The 19,705-nt window shown below is 40.3% G+C and overlaps 1 protein-coding gene across 2 annotated transcripts in view; it reads left to right on the top strand.

Annotated features, from left to right (window-relative positions):
* fam184ab (family with sequence similarity 184 member Ab) overlaps positions 1-19,705 on the top strand; it is a 179,314-nt gene that overhangs the window by 110,880 nt on the left and 48,729 nt on the right. For both annotated transcript variants that reach the window (XM_028604891.1, XM_028604892.1), the window contains exons 13-14: positions 7,316-7,466; positions 12,078-12,290. In XM_028604891.1, the coding sequence (XP_028460692.1) occupies positions 7,316-7,466; positions 12,078-12,290 (364 nt within the window). The remainder of the gene's footprint in view (positions 1-7,315; positions 7,467-12,077; positions 12,291-19,705) is intronic.

The raw sequence follows: 19,705 nt of genomic DNA on the forward strand, positions 1-19,705 counted from the left end.
TTGATATTTTTAGCCTTTCCTCGCTCTCTTTAGCCCCTGGATATTTTTGTGCCTCACCCGCCGCAATATTTTTTATTACTCCACTCCACTTCATGTATCACTTTGCTCTCATCCTTTGTTTTATTTTGTGCTGTCGCTATTTGAATTAAGCCAATGCTTCAAATAGCATCTCATAACACCTGGCATCATCGTATCAAATCCTTTTGTATATGGGCGTAAATCCAGTCTCAAATTAGTTTTAAATTATACAGGAAATAAAGGTAATTTGGTTAAAGCTAGAGCTCTGCAAAGGGGTTAGATATAAAAGCATAACTTCACTATAATCTCAACCAAGCCACAGATCAGGATCGCAAAAAGTACATGAATGTTTTTAATGGTTTATATTGGCCTCATGATCCTCTCCTCTTCTAGCCTCCTTTCCTAGAACTTAGCCTCGCCCACAACATTGAGGTCGGGAAGTTCGGTCTGGACTTGATCTGTTGTGGAGCAACTATGCTCGAACCAGAGGTGTTTGGACCAATCATATTCTCAGGGCGGGCTTTATAAGATGATGGACAGATGATCAACAGAAACGTAATCATCCACGTCACCAAAGAGCGCTTGGGTTGAATTTGGAGAATTGAGATGTGTAGATTCCGCCATCGGATATCGACAGCGCATTAATTTTCAAAATCCTCAACCGGCCCGTCTCAGCCCGACTTAAACCAGCTGATGGTGTCGCTGCGACTCAGCTGTTCAAGTCCGCCCGAAAGCACGGTAACATTATATGGTCGTGCGAGATAGAGAGTGACTGAAGAGAGAGAACAAAGCCTTAGAACAAAGCCGGGAATCAGAGAAATAAAACGTGTTTTCGCCAATTCATCCCTAGAAATGCAACCGAAGGAAGCATCTCGCTATCGCTAACGTTATCCACATTCATATTTAGACGAAACAAATGATTTGTGCAGCTACAAAAAGCCTAAAAGACGGTAGTTAGGACGGTTAAGAGGTTGCTATGGAGACAATACACCGTCTCGTCTTGTCTAATTGGTGTTGAGTTCTGTTGAGATTTGAGTTCCGTTGCTCTGATTGGTTGTAGGTCTATCCAATTGAGTACAGAGGCATTTTCTTTCCTGGTTCGGTTGAAACACGCCCTATAATCACATCCCAGTGCGGCAGTATCAGACTCATATTCTGAATAGAATCTGAGTATGACGACATCAGGCTACTCCTTTCCAAGTTTAAGGAGAGAAAAGTACAACAAAAAAAAAGGACCAAATAGTGCCAAGCTGTACATCAAATTATAAAAGAATTGATATTAAAAATACCATGAAGCAGTTTAGGAACCTTTAGCATCCTTCTCCTATCTCCCATCTCGGGAATCATCACAACCTAAATCTGTCAGCAGCATCTCTCCAGTTAGTTTTCTTTTTATGTAACTCCCTAGAAGTATGACTTTTTTCTAACCCAAACACAAACTCCCTCCTACCAGTGACATACTTCACTAATCATGCAAATTTGCCTGATTTCGCCTGCTGTATACTTAATATTTCTACTGTTTCAAGCCGTAGGAAAAAGGGCTTCCAGACAGGCCCGTAACATCTAATAATTTAACAGTTTGAATTCAATGTCTTGAATTAGAAGTGACAAAAAACAAACACAAAGACATTGACAATGATGGTGTGACATTAATGACTAAAAATGGCTGCATCAAAGACAGATTAGAGAACAAACTGACTGTGGCCCATTCAGTTAAATTACTAATACATCTCCGAGTCATAATGAGAGTGGATCTTGAATGCAGATGTCAACATACTGTAGAATTTAACAGTGTACCAGCGTACTAAGCTTGTTTCTATCTGTCACTCTTCCCCTCCTCTCCGTCTCCTCTTCATTAGCTTTCACTCACCTTCCTTTGTCTTTCTGCGCACAGCTCTTTATTCTCAGGAGAACATCTATTCATTTGGTGCTTGGGGTGAGTACACTGTGGTTAGTGAGCCGTCTGAATTAAGGAGGCTGGCTTTAATCCCTGTTTCACAGGGGAAACGGACGGTTTCTCTGTGATAGCATAATCATTGAAAAGAGCTCTCCGAATTACCAAATGTACAGAGGAGGTTGAACAGATCAGCAGACTAAAATATCTCAACGACTGTTGGATGGATTGTTTTGAAATTTTGTATAGACATTCATGGTTCCCAGAGGATGGCAACTAATGACTTTGGTGATCCAACCTTCCCAGTAGGGTAAGAGCAGAGTTTGTACAAGATGCCTCAAGCAGACTTTGTGTACAGTGATATTTGCGTTCGGGAATATGTGCAGCTCTGTCTGTGATTTGACATTGACATTGACAAGGTAATTATCAGAAGGACAGCTAATATTTAATTACCCTCATTACATGTACAGTAGCTCTAATCCCTTCTGTTTGTGAAAAGCATTTTATCTGAGCAGGTGATATGAACAGGAAAAAAAGGATATCTATCTTTAAAAGTTGCACCACATTGCTGCAATAAATAATTTCCTGGTCATTCTTTTATAGACCCATGGCTGCTGTCAAGAACACCTGAGAATGGAGTTAATAAGGAGGTTAACATAAACAGTACAAGTCCTTGGTACTAAGTATGTTTCCTAAGCCTTCTTTGTTAAATTGTTTTGCTATGAAAACCCTCAAAAAATAGCGGAAATGTTGGGCTTGGAAATAGTAATTTGATAAATACAATTCTAAGCATAAGGTCCACCTAATAGAAAATCTTTAGCCACATTGACAAAACATTTTCACTGAAAAACATACGTGGACATAAAATGACTTTTAGTGATGAAGCAGGCACGCAACAGCTCTCACTGTAACTTCTAAAAAGAGTAAGTCAGATCAGATGTAGACAGTTATATTTGAAGGATGGAAATTAGCCCCCTATCTCACCTGGAAAAGAAAGTTACTATGTGAGATTGCTGTTCATTGACTACAGTTTAACAGCGTTTAACATCATAGTTCCCTCCAGGCTCGTCACAAAGCTCAAGGACCTGGCCTCAATTAAACACCTCACTATGCATATGCATCATTGACTTCCTGACCAGGTGGTGAGGGTGGGTGGAAACACCTCCACCACAACTTTCTGTTTTTCTGGGTCAAAATTTGAAATTAGAACTTTTTTTTTCAACATTTTGTCACTTTTCAATGTTTTTGTCGATTTTTTTCAACGTTTTGTTGATTTTTTTCACCCTGCGTTTTTTAAAGCTTTTTTCAACATTGTTTTCACTTTTTTCAATGTTCTTTTGTCTTTTTTGTCTTTTTAAATGCTATAAAATTGAATAAAACACTCAAATTCAATGAAAGTAGTGAACTGATGGAACCATCCACGTTATTTTCCTTCACAATTTGTTTGAAAGAAAGCCAAATTTCAGATTTTTTTTAAAATGGGTCAAATTTGACCCGAGGACAACAGGAGGGTTAACATCACATTTACACGTTTATTTCACACGTCATCATTGTATCATTAAAAACTATTTCATGAGGTATAATGATCATATATAAGCCGCGTGAAATGGGGAACCCCAAATAAGCTACTAAAAGCTTTTCGGAGGGGGCCCGATAATGATAAACAACAACAAATAATATACAAACCAAAAACTCGATTTACCATAAACACAAAATAGACAATACAAAATACAACAAAATACAACAAAATACAGACATACTTAGACTAACATAGACAAATACTACAAACAGACAGACGGTCCCAGCACAAACTATAGCATTTAAAGAATAATTAACAATCATATGTTATGAGCAATTTGTCTTTGAGGCTTTTCTTGAAGATGGAGACAGAATACGACACTTTAAAATTTTCCTCAAGCTTCCCCCAAGCTCAAGCTTCCAAATCTGCGGTCCCCTACAAACTATACTCAACACTTTAACCATCGTTTTTTGCAAGTGGCTGGGAAAAATATTACACCATAACATATTTAGATAATCTTTTAGTTAGATGATCAATATGACATTTGAAATTTAAACATTCATCAATATAAACAACAAGGAATTTAGTGGTGTTTACTCTTTCAATAATTTGGTCATTTATTTTAAGACAAATTTGCCTGTTTTCCATTTGATTTTTGTTGGAATGAAACACAGTTCGTCTTTTTGATGTTAAGAGATTACACCGAAACCAAATTTCTACATTTCTTAACTCTCTATTTACTATTTCTTGCAGTCCAACTGGACTCTTATGTGACATAAATAAATTAGTATCGTCAGCAAATAAGACTTTCTTTTTCAAAGTCATTAATATATAATATAAAGAGAAGAGGGCCCAAAATGGATCTCTGGGGAACTCCAAATTTGATGGGTTTGCTTATGGAAATTTGTTCATTAATATTTACATATTGCTGTCTGCCAAATAAATAACTTGTAAACCAGCTAAGTGCTAGTCCTCTGATTCCATAATGATGTAATTTATTCAATAAAATATCAAAATCAATAGTAACAAATGCCTTAGATAAATCTAAAAATATATCTATACCACAGTCACCTTTATCAATGGCATCATTAATCTTTTAAATCAGATCTAATACAGCCGTGCATGTAGTACTTCTTTTCCTAAAACCATATTGGGATGAAGCAATAATATTTAGTTTATCAAGATAGCCAATTAACCTATTGTACACTACTCTCTCTAAGACCTTAGAGATTGTAGGCAAGATTGATATTGGACGATAATTGCTCATATTGTGTGTTCTGAGTCCCCTGCTGTTCACCCTGTACACACACAACTGTGTAGACTCTTTGGACTCCAACACCATCATCAAGTTTGCTGATAGCATAGCTGTGGCCCGCTGGTGTCAAGGACAACAACCTACTCATGAATATTAGCAAGACTAATGAGATGATAGTGGACTTTGGGAAGAAGCAGGGAAGGAACTACACTCCCATTAATATCAACGGGTCCTCAGTGTAGAGGGTGGACAGCACATCACCAAGGGTCTGACTTGGGCGCTGCATACTGACTCAGTGATGAGAAAGGCAAGGCAGATAGTGTTCTACCTAAGACACCTGATGAAACTGAGGTATCCCCTGTAATGGCAAGCAATTTCTACTCCTGCATCATTGAATCCGTCCTGACGGGAAACATCACTGCCTGGTACAGAAACAGCACCGACCAGGACAGCAAGGCCCTGCAGGGAGTGGTTTCTTCGGCTGAACACACATAGGTGGCGCTCGACCCTGCCTAAAAGATATTTACACAAGGCGCTGCAGGAAAAAGGCTAGGAGAATCATTAAAGATCTAAACCTCCTGGGTTGCACTGAGAGGCTTGGGCGGAGCTTCTACCCTCAGGCCACTAAGATCCTGAATGAAGACACTGTCTGAAGACTGCATGCAGATTCACACCACACACACAACACACACACACACACACACACACACACACACACACACACACACACACACACACACACACGTGCCTTATATCTCACAGCACAGACAGTAGAATCCAGCCATCCAGAATTTTTTATCCACTCCCTCTTTTCCTTTACCTCTCTCCATCTGCCCTCATCCTCCTCTTCCTGCCTAGCAGATGCTATAGAACAACACTTATTATAAAGACCAGTGTGAGTGTGTGTGTGTGTGTCCGTCTTCGTCCGCCTTCAGTCTGACACTTTCGAGCTTCAAAGTGATGAAAAATGTGATGCCTCGATACTTACTACATTTAACAGCTGCCATTTCAACTCCCACACAGCGATTACATTGACACACACACACACATACACACACACACAGCCATGCAAAAAGCTGTTAGCAGCAGTGTTAATGTGAGAAAACTTTTCTGCACACCTTTTTGTCGGGCAGGTGCGTAGGATATGATCAAGAGTAGCAGATAACATTTTTTTTTGAGAAAATCCTGCATACTGACCATTACGCAAGCAAAAATTTATTTGGAAAAATACAACGTTTTGGTCTCAGACCTTCATCAGGTAGCAGCAGTGTTAAAAAACTTGATGGTCGCTCAATAGAAGCGGTGTTGAGGTATGTCCTCTTGAAGTAAATATTGAGCTCTCTGAAGCACATTTACCTTTGTTGCAAATTTTGAGCTGTTTGTTTGAGTTTGTATTGTCACTAGATATTCTTGTGCTTGTGAGCTATAATAAAAAAGTACTGTCAACGAAAACGAGTAACAAGAGTGCAAAAGGTGCATTAAGTTTTGGGAGACTAGCTCTTTGACTATACATCTTTTACCAAAGCATACCATAACCTTTTGAGAGTGATTCCTTATCATCCGAGCAGCCAATGGTTTCAATATGCCAAAATAATTCAAAAATCTACGTGCAGAGACTTGAAACCTACTCAAAATAGGTAACCATCATTTTACGGTAATTCAGCCACAAGCAAAGACTCTGTGGAAAGAAGCTCAAGAAGTTTTAGCAAAATCAAATTTGCAACCTCAAAATTGTGCAACAGCACAATTCATATCAAGCCCAGTTAGATGGACCATACAATAAAGCTGCACTAATAAAGATTTTTGCATTCATAATGAACCAAGTGACTTTGTAAAACTATATGTAAAACAACACTATGTTAAAAGAGTTGCACGTAGTAACTAAGCCACAGATAATTGTCGCCTTAGTCTGCAGTTCACCTCAGCTCAACAGAGGTTTTCACAGTTTTTCATTGTTTCGGTTTTACGGGTCACAACTTCATTCGAGCATTTTAAAAGGTAAAGACTCTGGTGGAGACCAAACCAGAAGTAAATGGAGAGTGCATATTGGATATACATTCATCATGTCACATGAAACTGTTTGCAAACACGTTAGCCATATCAATTTGAAGCCATAATATGTCAAACTTGTGTGATGTTCATCATGTTCTGCTTCAAGTGACCTTAACCTGATTAACTTAGTTTTAAATGATTGAGCAATATTTAAAAATTGATTCCCATACATACTGTAGTTTATAATCTGAAATCATTGCAAGCTAAATGAATATCAGCTACGTATATTGAGTTAATTATTTTTTAAATTAAATGTATAGGTCATTAGAATAAACACAAACACTTCCTTGGAGCATTTTTATAGCCTATGATATACCAAAGTCATGTGGCCTACCCCTCTCTTTATCTTTAGCTGCTCTGTCTTTTACACACATCTAAACATCTTCTATCACATATATATTGGTTATTCAAGTGTAAAGGCACTGACCTTTGCTTTTTTGGCTTTTTGGAAACTTTGCAGTCCACAGTTAGAACCGATGATGGTTTTGTTCCAGGTTTAGTGAATCACTTTGGATAGAAAAATTGGCCAAGTACCTGAAACATCAGTAAAATATGTGTGTGTCTTGCTGTTGTGTAGGCAGGAGTGTAAGAAGCTACGCGAGGAGCTGAGAGAGGACCACGAGGAGGACAAGGCCTCCGCGCTGAATCAGCTGGCACAAAGCAAGGAGCAGGAACTGAGCAACGCCAGGGAGAGCTGGCAGAGGAAGGTGGAGGACCTGCTGGAACAGGTACGACTATTGCCAACGGATCTGCATGCATGTGCAGTGCAATATGTGCACGTGGGTGACCAGCCTCCCTCCTGGTCTTTTTGGAGAGGAATAAAATTACACCATGAGAAGTTTTTTTGTTGTTTTATGACCTTAACAAATAAAGGCTTTATAAAAATGTTAAAGGAACACAAGATATAATGTACAAAAATTGAATTTAAAGAACATGCAAAGAGAGATGATCACTAGTTCTGGGTGTAGAGGATCAGCAGTGGTGGAAGAAGTACTCCGTAGCAATACCACAGCGTAGAAACACTCTCTTACAAATGAAAGTCCTGCTTTCAAAATCGTACTGAGGTAAAAGTACACACAGTATAAGTATTTATATCAAAATGTACTTAAAGTACCAACAGTGAGCATACTCATTGTGCAGAAAGGCCCATTTCAGAATCATATACAGTATAAGATATTACTGGATTATAATTATTGATGCATTCTTGTGGCCATCATTTTATCATGTGACAGCTGGCAGAGGTGGAGCTTATTTTAAAGTGCTCATATTATGCTTTTTGGCTTTTCCCCTTTCCTTTATGGTGTTATATATCTTTTTTGTGCACGTTATAGGTTTACAAAGTGAAAAAGCCCAAAGTCCCCCCCCAAAGGGACTTACCATCTCCAACAGAAAGCACTGTTCACAACCTGCTCTAAACAGCTCTATCATCTATCTATAATGCTCGCCCGCCTAGCTGCTAGCATGGCACGCCCTCATACTCTGCTTCTGACTGGCTAGCAGTACTTACTGCACATGTGTGACTCCCAACAACGATAGGAACAGAAGTGAGATACCTCACTCTGTAGCTAAAACAGAGAGCTCAACACACAGGGTGAAAAGAGGAGTTGCAGCAATGTGCAGTACAACAAATATAAGGTGTTTTCTGAAAATTAAACCACATAAACCTATTCTGGTACAACCTCTAAATACAATTATGAACCTGAAAATGAGCGTAATATGAGCACTTTAACTACTTCATATACTGCTGGGTAGCTTACAATAATCTACAATAATACATCATAATTTATTAGTTGGTTATATTTTGTATTAATAATCTTAATCTGCAAAGTAATTTATGGTTTCAGATAAATGAGGTGGAGTAAAAAGGACAATATATTAGAATGGAGTAGAAGTATAATGTAGCATTAAATGGAAACTCTATTCCGTTACATTTCACCACTGAGTATATTAGCAGGTACCCTCATTTATACACTGATTAAAGATGGTTTTAATCTTCAGCCTGAGCTGTGAATACCAGAGCGCTGCGGCTTGTAGTCCAATCAATGTAATTATACCAGAAGCAAGAAAATCAATAGGGAGGGAGAGCGAGGATGAGAACGGTAATAAGAGCAACTGCATCCCTTCAAAGCTCAGGTTACCCCCTATAAGACCTCCTGTCTATGCCAGAATGACTTATTTCTTCCTCGCACCGGTGGACAAACTCACTCACACATTCATTATTTGATGCTGCGGTGAATACACCGGAGCAGGCAGCTGCTGCTAATGACTGTCCGGTAATATTAATGTAGCGTGACTAAGCCCTCCTGTGGTCATCACGCGCGCGCACGCACACACACACACACACTTTATTCATGTTCATTTCTGCATGCTGTGCTGCTGGGTGTCATCATGCTGTCCATCAGCTCCCATCCAGTGATTAATGTGTCTGCTTCACGCCTCGCAATCAGCAGAACCATATTTATTTACTCTGATGTCCAATCAGAGCAGCGGTCAGCCTCTTTATAGATGCTGTTTGGAAATCAAAATGATGGAACAGACTGTTTTCTAATGGCCTGTGTTTGCTAACAGACTATTATGTTGGTGCCAGTGATGCCTTGATGCGTGGGGAGCTATAACTTTTACAAAATATGACTTGACTTTTGCTCACAAACAAGATGCTTCACCATATGTTTTCAAAAAGTAAAACTCTATATGTAAATACCCGTATCATTGTAACTGCCACTTTATCAGTCCTTCCAGAAAAATGCTGAGTTTTTTTGTGATTGTTGCAGGCAAAAATCCTTGATTATGCGGCACGTTTTCTTAAAAAATGATGGAATATGTAGGATATTTATGCAATTTTATGCAATGAAATTGCGGGAACTTGCAAATAGTTGATGAAAAAGAGAAAAAACTGTTATTCTCCCCTCCCCAACACCCTGCTTTTCGATAATGTTCACGTCGTGTAATTACATCACTTTATAATGTTCCATGGCAACAGGGGAAAATGGCTGCTCTTGTGTGAAGTAAGCGCAACATTTTTCAACTTTCTGCTAAGTGAGTATTTACCAACGAAAATGCAGGGATTATGAAATCATGCAAGCCCTGCATATTTTGCGCAGAAATCGGCAATTTATGCGCCGAAAGTGCGGTGTATAAATATGCGGACTTTGGCTGATTATGCGTTGAATTATGCGATCACATAATTGCGTTTTTCAGGAGGGAGTGCTTTATTTGATGAAGTATGAGGGTGATATGTGCACAGGTAACAAAATATGAAATAAGTACCTCTGCACCTTTACCGAGGATTTTAAAAGAAAGCAGGGCATGTTACAATACCTTCATAAGGGTCAATGCACTAATAAATAATTTTATAATAACAGTGAAACATTTGTGTAATGTGAAAGGCGTTGTTCATAGTGAGTTATCACCCGACCCACCCCAAATGACAGACTTTTAGCAAGAACGTAAAGAAGCATTTAACAGCTTAAGAGACCAACGTTTCCTCCGGGCTATATTGAATATGTATTAAATGTGTTTAATTTAATGCTAATGTTGCATATCTGCAGGATGTGTGAATAACCACCAAAACAACTTCAGGTGATAATATGTCAGTGTCGTGCTTCCAGCTTGTTGTGCTATCTCCAAGTAACCAAAAAACATCCACTGAAAGAAACTACTGTTGCCTACATCACTCTAGACTTAAACCCTTTCACATGACACCCAGTTGTGTCAGTAGTAATAAAAGTCACCCTCCACACCTTGATAGGTTGGATATTCACATGCGTTCAAAGGTATTTCATCTATTCCAAGGATCTTCCATATAGGATAAGGATAGGTTTTCAAGGTGACATTATCTCACAGAAAGAAATAGACTGGAATTTCTATTCAATTTCAATTCAAATTATTTATAGTATCCATTCATAGCAAGAGTCCTCTCAAGACACTTTACAGATAGAGTAGGTCTAGACCACACTCTATAGAATGTGTGAATCTATTAGAAATATCTTCCGCATATGGGTAGTTTGACGGGAACACTAGCCCACAGAAATAGATAGGTTGGAATCTGTGAGTTCCAGAGAGAGTACATAAAAAGGGAGTCATGCTGATGTTCGAACAGGCACGCTCTGGTAGTGTGTACAAAGTTGTCTCACTTTCATGAAAGTTATGTTCCTTGTTTGAATAAAGCTGCATTTGATCTAAATTCATCAGACTGGTCGTCATGTGACACAAAGTCTCCACCATCATGCAGATATTGATTCCCGATATCACACCTGTAACATTTGACAATTTAGAAACCCAAATGTGGTAATAAAAAAAGGTCAGAATACAGCATATATAACCATATCCTTGTGTTAATAAAGCTTTCCAAAATTATGACACACTGTGTGACTCACGTCTTAGTCATAATATAATTTCCAAAATGTAGGACGCAGCTATTGAGACTGAGCTTTTTTTCCTTTTGGTTCGCTGGGAGTCCTTCTTTGCTGTGCTTTGTAATCCCATGTATGGTGATCTGCAAGGTGATGCATCTATTTATTCCAACTGTGTTACAAAGTGTTAATGCATGAATTATTTAGGGTCCAGCTGGTCTCACCTGTCACTTTGTTCGAAGGGGTTTCAGCAGTTGGTAAAGCGGTCGAGGTTATCGTCCCTGGGCATGAGTAAGTGTTTGCTGTTTTTAAACATGAGAGGAGAGGGATCTTCACACAGCAGCTGGTTGACCTTTCAGTAGCACATTATAGGTCTTCCAAATAATGGATGTAGTCCTCTTATTTCCTAACGTTTCCCATCAAGCTTCTTTATCAAATTAGCTTTTTTGGCATCACCATGGTTAAATAAAGTATTGCTAAAGCAGGTTGTACAAGGTTGTTACTTTTTTTTCCCTACATTCACCCAAATACTCATTATCCTGAGTTGTCTAGACAGACTAATTTGGTGAATCATGCTGCTTCCCCCCCACCCCCCCATGAATGAATTCTAGTGCTAAATTCATTGCCCTACACCATTAGCCAGAGTTCATTATATACTGCAGTGAACTGCAAACAATTTATTCACAAAAAGCAAGGAACTGCTCGAGGCTTTGAAGGATTACAAAACTCTTAATACAACAGCAACCTTTGTTTAAGCCTAATTGATTGCCACCCCTTTCTTTGCCCTTCTCTGTTATACTGCTGCATAACGATGGCGCTCTCTAGAGACAGCCTAAAACGTCCTTATACTTCTCGCTCTTCCTGCAACATCCACCCCGCTTTCCTTTTTCCTAAACAAAGGTGTAGAAGCAGCGGCTTGTTCGAGTGCCCCGCTAAGGGTTTCCTTCCACAGTCTAACATGCCACAATGTTGTCTCTTCCTCTCTAGATCTCCCTGTTGAAGCAGAGTCTGGAGATGCAGCTGTCCCAGTCGCAGTCGTCGCTGCAGCAGCTGCAGCACCAGTTCAGCCAGGAGAGGGAGCACCTGCGGATGCAGCTGGACGAGCTGCAGACGGAGCACCAGAGGCGGCAGCAGCGTCTGCAGGAGGTCCATTGCTGCTCCATGAAGGACATGGAGCACGCCAGGCAGAGGGACCTGAAGGTAGGTGGTGGCCAACATGCACACGCAATAAACCATCACTGAGACATTTATATAGAGTAGGGTTGTAAGAAAAAATCAATAAACTTGAGTATCGCGATATTTTATTTAGCAATACTGTATCGATTTAAAAAAAGGCAATATCGATTTAAAAAAAAAAAAAAAATATATATATATATATATATATATATATATATATATATATATATATATATATATATTTATTTATTTTTTTATTTTTTTATTATTTATTTTTAATGTTCAAAAATATTCATGTAAGACAGTGGTTCACGTTTATGTTGTGTTTAAACCCCCTACCGCTAGATGGCTATGCTGAGACGCACCACTAGTGTCCTTGCCTAGCAGTGCCTGACTTTTTGCTAGAAGCTAACAACGTAGCTATGGCTGAACTTTGGCTTACTTTAGCATATAAACATTAGCTCACTAAGAACCTGTGAACCACAATCCCAAACTGGCAGTTTGATTTTCTGTGTACTGAATTGTTTACCTAAAGTAAACTTCTTTGACTTTTATGAACATCATGTCTTTTTTTAAATATACATTTTTCTAAAATTATACTTTAAAAAAATCCCAATAGGGGGTGGGAGTGGGTGATTGTTCAAGTGTGTTTGTTCTGAATGTTTAAAATGAAAAAATAAAAATAAAAACAATATCCCAATATATCGCCTAATGCACAGTATCGGAATATATTGCAATATATTGAATCGTGACCCATGTATCGTGATACGTATCTTATCGCCAGATTCTTGCCAATACACAGCCATAGAGCACAAGTAGCAGTCAAAAGCATTCATTTATTTATTTTTATTTATTAACAGTACAATCTAAAGATTTTTTTTAAATTTTCCGATACCCTGGGAGGTTTTCATATAAAGACATTTTTTTTAATATTTTTTAGCTTGCTAGCTAGCAGTCTTCTTTCTCCCTGCCTTCAGCTGTAAGATTGCTGTTTCTTTGTGTGTTTCTGCTGCCACCAACTGTAAATCAGTGCAATAGTGTGGAACAGTCAGCATGAAGGTGTATTTCATGCGTGTTAGTGCACTTGTGCGTCTTAGTGCATGTGTTTAAAGAGCACAAGATACAATCAAAACGGGTACCCACTCTTCAGAACCAACTGGAACCAAGAAGTCCAACTTGAAACTGGATTTTTGAGACCAATACTGATGATAGATATATATACAGTATATATATACTGTATATATATCTATATATATAGATATATATACATCTATCAATCTTCAAATATATATATCAATCTTCAAATATATGAATCTAAAAATAATCTTTAAATTTACATTTATACTTAACTATATAATAATAATAATAATAATAATAATACAATATATTGTCCAACATTAATGCAATTTCGATCCTTCTGCAATAAGAAGATATCGGTAGCTCTTGTCAAAAAAGTCCAGCTGCCATTCGCCTATATTTTTAGCAGTATCCAGTAACCGTGCAATCGGAAATCACATTGGTGGGACATTGTGCTGCATAGCTCAGACTGTGCAGTAGGGCAGCAGAGTGATGGATAACCTCAGAACTAAGTAATATCAGCACCATGGAGGGCTACTGCATTCCTCATACTCAGGCTCAATCAGCACCGTAGACAGAGATCTGATTGCATAACAATAGCAACATTTATCCTGGAGCTTGTTCTGGTATGATGGTTGTAGAAATGTGAGACCACTGCAATAAAGCAAAACCAGAAAAACCTGCATTTTCAGTGCACTGAATTCCTAAACCAAGATGTGCATTCTTCAAAACAGAAGAATGATTATCCTGTAATTATATGCAAAGAATATATGCATTTTATAAGAACCCCGCGAACTATGAGCTGCAGCATTTGTGTCATCTTCTCTGCCAGCTCCTCAGCAGAAGCCCTCCATGACATTTTTATCCAATAGAGCCTTTTCAGAGTCAAGGTTAGACTGGCAGTGAGTCATCGCCAGCGTTACTCACTCTCACTGACAGCAGACAGCTTGTATATCAAGTAGCTATGCTGACAGCTCTGTGTTTCCTCTTTATAATGTCAAAATATGCACGCAACAAACCAACATACACTCTCGTCAAGGTGTCAAGAAAATGTTCCTCAACGCTAATCCTTCCATTTCACAGTCAAGGTCGATTTGGATCAGCTCTACATCACAATACCAAATCCCTTTTTCGACTTGGACGCTGTAATTGTATTAATGCTTTAGGCAGAATGGAGGACAGGAAATCCTTATGCTGTGCTTTTGGCAACACCTTGTGTGTGTGTGTGTGTGTGTGTGTGTGTGTGTGTGTGTGTGTGTGTGTGTGTGTGTGTCGAAAGAATATCACCTCTGAGTCACACAGCACCTATGAAATCAAAGTATTCAATATTTTCCCATAAACCCAACTGACTGCTGTAACAAACATTCTCCTCCCTGTGATCTTCCTCTCCTCCTCTCCTTTTCTCCTCTCCGTCTCTGATGCAAACACACACAATGGCTGGTGCACACTCCCTCAAGATAACCACATAGTTGACCACTTTTTTTCTGTCAAAAACTCTTTTTTTCTGTCAAAAACTCTTTTTTTCGTCTGTCAGACTTGGTTAATAAGCAGGGGAATAACATGTTAAAAGCTTTAAGGAGGGGTTTTATGGTGGCGGGCTGTTTATATTTCTGTCAGCTGTGCAGGGAGAGAAAACTCAATTATCCAGAGTGGAGGCATTAGAGGGATGATTTGTGTGTGTGTGTGTGTGTGTGTGTGTGTGTGTGTGTGTGTGTGTGTGTGTGTGTGTGTGTGTGTGTGTGTGTGTGTGTGGGAGGTACATTCAGATTGTCTGGCTTTATCTGTTCGCACACAGTTACATCCAGGGAGTAATAAAGTTTTTACAAATCCCCGCTACACATTCACATCACCCAATTTAGCTCCCAGACTTCTCGCTACCAAAAAGCTACAAATAGAAGCAGTTAGTGTGCATGGAGCAGCTTATTGGTTTCTTATCATCTTTTGTCTTACTTATCTCTAAGACTCTTGATCACTTGTATCATTATTTGTCAATTCACACAATCCACACTGGCAGTTGAAATGTTTCTTTCACCGATCCCATCTTTATACACACAGCACACACTCATGCACTGCAATTCAGGGGGTAGCACATTGTCAACCATAGTACGGCGCCCAAACTCTCTGGTTCCCAAACCAAATCCCCATTGATTGAGTTACTGCAGCCCCCTGCTCATTTTCTTTTACCTGCACGCTTTCTAGGGTTGGGTAAAAACAATACTTTTAAAACGGTGCCGGTGCCTGAACCAGTGCCTGAAACGAAATATATATAATATATTTATAATGTATATAATATAAAAAAGGAGCACAAAACGACAGTTGACAACATTAAAGAGTTTGTTTATTGCTAAGGCCATATTGTTAAAATTAAATGATTGATTAATAATGTAATAACAATAACTTACAATGACTTATTTCACCAGTAAATTGCTGGTAAACAACAAAACAAGCACCAGATGGGAAAAGGGTATTTTACAATAACTTTGAATGCACCACAAGGCTGGCGAGTTTCAAGTAAACGCACCGCACCGTCTGTGTTGTTTTTCCGACCACAGCAGCTGCGGACTGTTACGTGCCGGTGTTGGAATCCTCTACGGGGAAATACAGTCACACTTTACACGGCTTAACGTAAACTGTCGGCATTTTAACCATTGTGTTTAATCCAGCTACTAGCTAACAGTAACGTAGCGTTCCGTGCAGCGATGCTTCTGAGAAAAAAAAAAAGTCAGGCACTGAAATGAGGCACCGACATTTTAGTTCTTATTCGGTCTTGTTACTACCGTTTACGTTGGAACCAGTGCCCTATTGGCACCGTGTTTTGGTACCTAAACCTAACGCTTTCAGAAGGAGAAATGTTTAACCTACTCTACAAATGAATATACCATTATTAAAAACGAATTTTGTTGTGGACTTTCAGGTTACCGTAACATTCATAATAATCCACGATAACACCACCAGCGAGTCAAAGTTTTCTATTTCCTGTGAAACATCTTGACATAAAATGGTGTGCGGCTTCCCCCCGTGGCGCTAGTGCACGGACCTCCCCGTGGAGCAGAGCAGAGGAGGTCTGCGGAGATCCGCCAAATGACGCCAAACGCGCTGCTAAACTCCTCAGTGCTCTGGCACCACGGAGTGAAGCCAAACACTATACATCTAAACACACTGCCCACACAAAGATGACACAGAGCTTGTTTAAAATCGGCGTAGGATCCCTTTGATTTGGTGCAGACATTCATGGTTCCCAGACGATGCATCCTAATGACTTTTGTAATCCTAATTTTTCCGAAGTTTTAATTTGACTAATACTTTGGTTTATGACCAAATACCTGCAAATCTAATGACTTTCCCATCAGCCTCAGCTGAACTTGGTGTTAAGTGCTAATAAGCAGATGTCAGTATGTTAACATGCTCAACTAAGATGGAAAAATTAAACCTGATGAGCATCAGCATGTTCAGATTTTCTTTAAGCACATATCAGCATTTATCTGATATTAGTTTGAGTGCAGATTTACAGAGCTGCTAGCATGGCTGTTGACTATTAGTTTAGTTAATTCTGTAATAAATCTTTATGAAGTAATAAAACCTAAATATTCCTGTCCGAATTGTATAAATCATCCTTTAATATTGTTGAATTCTTTAGCACTACATGTCAAGCCAAAACTTGGCTGTGTTCTCTTATTCCTTATAACCTGATCTAAATTTTAAAGCCCACATTAAAAACAACCCTCACTAAAACTCCCACTCTGGACCCTTGCCAGTGTGCAGTCATTTCTCACGGTCAGATCTTTGAAAGGTTATATACGCCGTTATCTCTAACAGGCTCCACTAGTGTAAGGCTCTCTGTTCTGATCTGCCCGAGAAAGCTTTGAATAAACAGAGGATAAAGCAGCAGCTTGAGTGCTGACTATTCCGGAAGAAAAGAACATGTAGCACCTTTTTCAAAATCGACAAGTAGGCTGCAGGTTAGTTTAGGCATTAAGATTCTGCTCTTGGGTTTTAAATCGTTCAACAGTCTAGCACCTGAACACATAGCAGACATGTTTTTAAGCCGCATGCCTTTTAGACATGCCTGGTGGTTCCCCTTTTTAAAAAGGGGGACCAGAGGGTGTGTGCCAATTACAGGGTATCACACTTCTCAGCCTCCCTGGTAAAGTCTATTCCAAGGTGCTGGAAAGGAGGGTTCGGCCGATATTCGAACCTCGGGTTGAGGAGGAACAATGCGGATTCCGTCCTGGTCGTGGAACAACGGACCAGCTCTTCACTCTCGCAAGGATCCTGGAGGGAGCCTGGGAGTATGCCCAACCGGTCTACATGTGTTTTGGGGATCTGGAAAAGGCGTATGACCGGGTCCCCCGGGAGATACTGTGGGAGGTGCTGCGGGAGTATGGGGTGAGGGGGTCTCTTCTCAGGGCCATCCATTCTCTATACAACCAAAGCGAAAGCTGTGTCCGGGTTCTCAGCAGTAAGTCGGACTCGTTTCAGGTGAGGGTTGGCATCCGCCAGGGCTGCGCTTTGTCACCAATCCTGTTTGTAATATTTCTGGACAGGATATCGAGGCGTAGTCGGGGTGGGGAGGGGTTGCGCTTCGGTGGGCTGGGGATCTCATCGCTGCTCTTTGCAGATGATGTGGTCCTGATGGCATCATCGGCCTGTGACCTTCAGCACTCACTGGATCGGTTCGCAGCAGAGTGTGAAGCATTTGGGATGAGGATCAGCACCTCTAGATCTGAGGCCATGGTTCTCAGCAGGAAACCGATGGAATGACTTCTCCGGGTAGGGAATGAGTCCTTACCCCAAGTGAAGGAGTTCAAGTACCTTGGGGTTTTGTTCGCGAGTGAGGGGACAATGGAGCGGGAGATTGTTCGGAGAATCGGCGCAGCGGGTGCGGTATTACATTCAATTTATTGCACCGTTGTGACGAAAAGAGAGCTGAGCCAGAAGGCAAAGTTCTCGATCTACCGGTCAGTTTTCGTTCCTACCCTCACCTATGATCATGAAGGCTGGGTCATGACCGAAAGAACGAGATCCAGGGTACAAGAGGCTGAAATGGGTTTCCTCAGGAGGGTGGCTGGCATCTCCCTTAGAGATAGGGTGAGAAGCTCAGTCATCCGTGAGGAGCTCGGAGTAGAGCCGCTGCTCCTTCGCGTCGAAAGGAGCCAGTTGAGGTGGTTCGGGCATCTGGTAAGGATGCCCCCTGGGCGCCTCCCTAGGGAGGTGTTCCAGGCACGTCCAGCTGGGAGGAGGCCTCGGGGAAGACCCAGGACTAGGTGGAGGGATTATATCTCCAACCTGGCCTGGGAACGCCTCGGGATCCCCCAGTCGGAGCTGGTTAATGTGGCTCGGGAAAGGGAAGTTTGGGGTCCCCTGCTGGAGCTGCTCCCCCCGCGACCCGACACCGGATAAGCGGACGAAGATGGTACGAAGATGGAAGATGCCTTTTAGACGCCTCTGTTCCTCCAACTCTGCTCTTTAAGTTGTCTTCGGGGTCAGGATTAAGACCCTGTGCTGAAGCAGCTGCATCAGCCTGCCAGAGGCCCCGAGGGCCACAGTCTCACTTCACGTCTTTGCGTGTTTATCCCTGTCTCTCTCGCTCTTGTTCATCAGTGTCACCCCCCCTTTTTATTTAGTTAAATGGAATCACCGCTAGCAAAGTAACAAATATTGACCATCTAGTAATGGAATAAAGATTGAACCACCAAGCCTCCACACACAAACAGCACCGAGAGGAGAGAGGAGGAGGTAAATGTGACAACATTACAGTCAATTTGTAATTATAGGACTGGCTGCGATTAGGAGTTATTGATGTGCTCCCTTTAATTAAAGCAATAAAAGGTATGGTTTTTACTTACCCACGGCACACAAAGAACAATGATCAATACCAATGAAGAAGAGAGATTAGTGGCTTTTAAAACCCACTTTCTCATACTGTGACAAAACCTACCACTGGGTTTTTGCAAACACATCTACTTGTGTTTTTACAAAGGATCAGCTAGGGATATTTAAACTCCTCTGTGTGTTAGATTCTGTTTTGTGATGTGAAGCCGTACATGTAAATCAGGGGTATCGTTACAAGAGAGATTTAAATAACTAATAAATTAATTTGATCAAGTCACTTAATTATGAGGGTGTGGCTTAGCGAATACTGGAGCGTACAGAACTCCCTCACCTGCGTTGTTAGGAGGAGGAGGATAAGGGAAAAATAAATTGACCTCAGTTACATTCTTCATGGAAATTTAAACAAAGTTTTGCCATCTGACATCCAAACAAACACCTCTTTATAGTGCGCTCCATTTGTACCCAGAAGTCGGATTTTTCCGAGGTCAAAGTTAGAAACACGCCCCCGACCTCGGATTTCTGAGCTCGGA

Source organism: Perca flavescens, chromosome 18 (genome assembly GCF_004354835.1).
Source record: "Perca flavescens isolate YP-PL-M2 chromosome 18, PFLA_1.0, whole genome shotgun sequence".
In the NCBI taxonomy this organism is placed as follows: domain Eukaryota; kingdom Metazoa; phylum Chordata; class Actinopteri; order Perciformes; family Percidae; genus Perca; species Perca flavescens.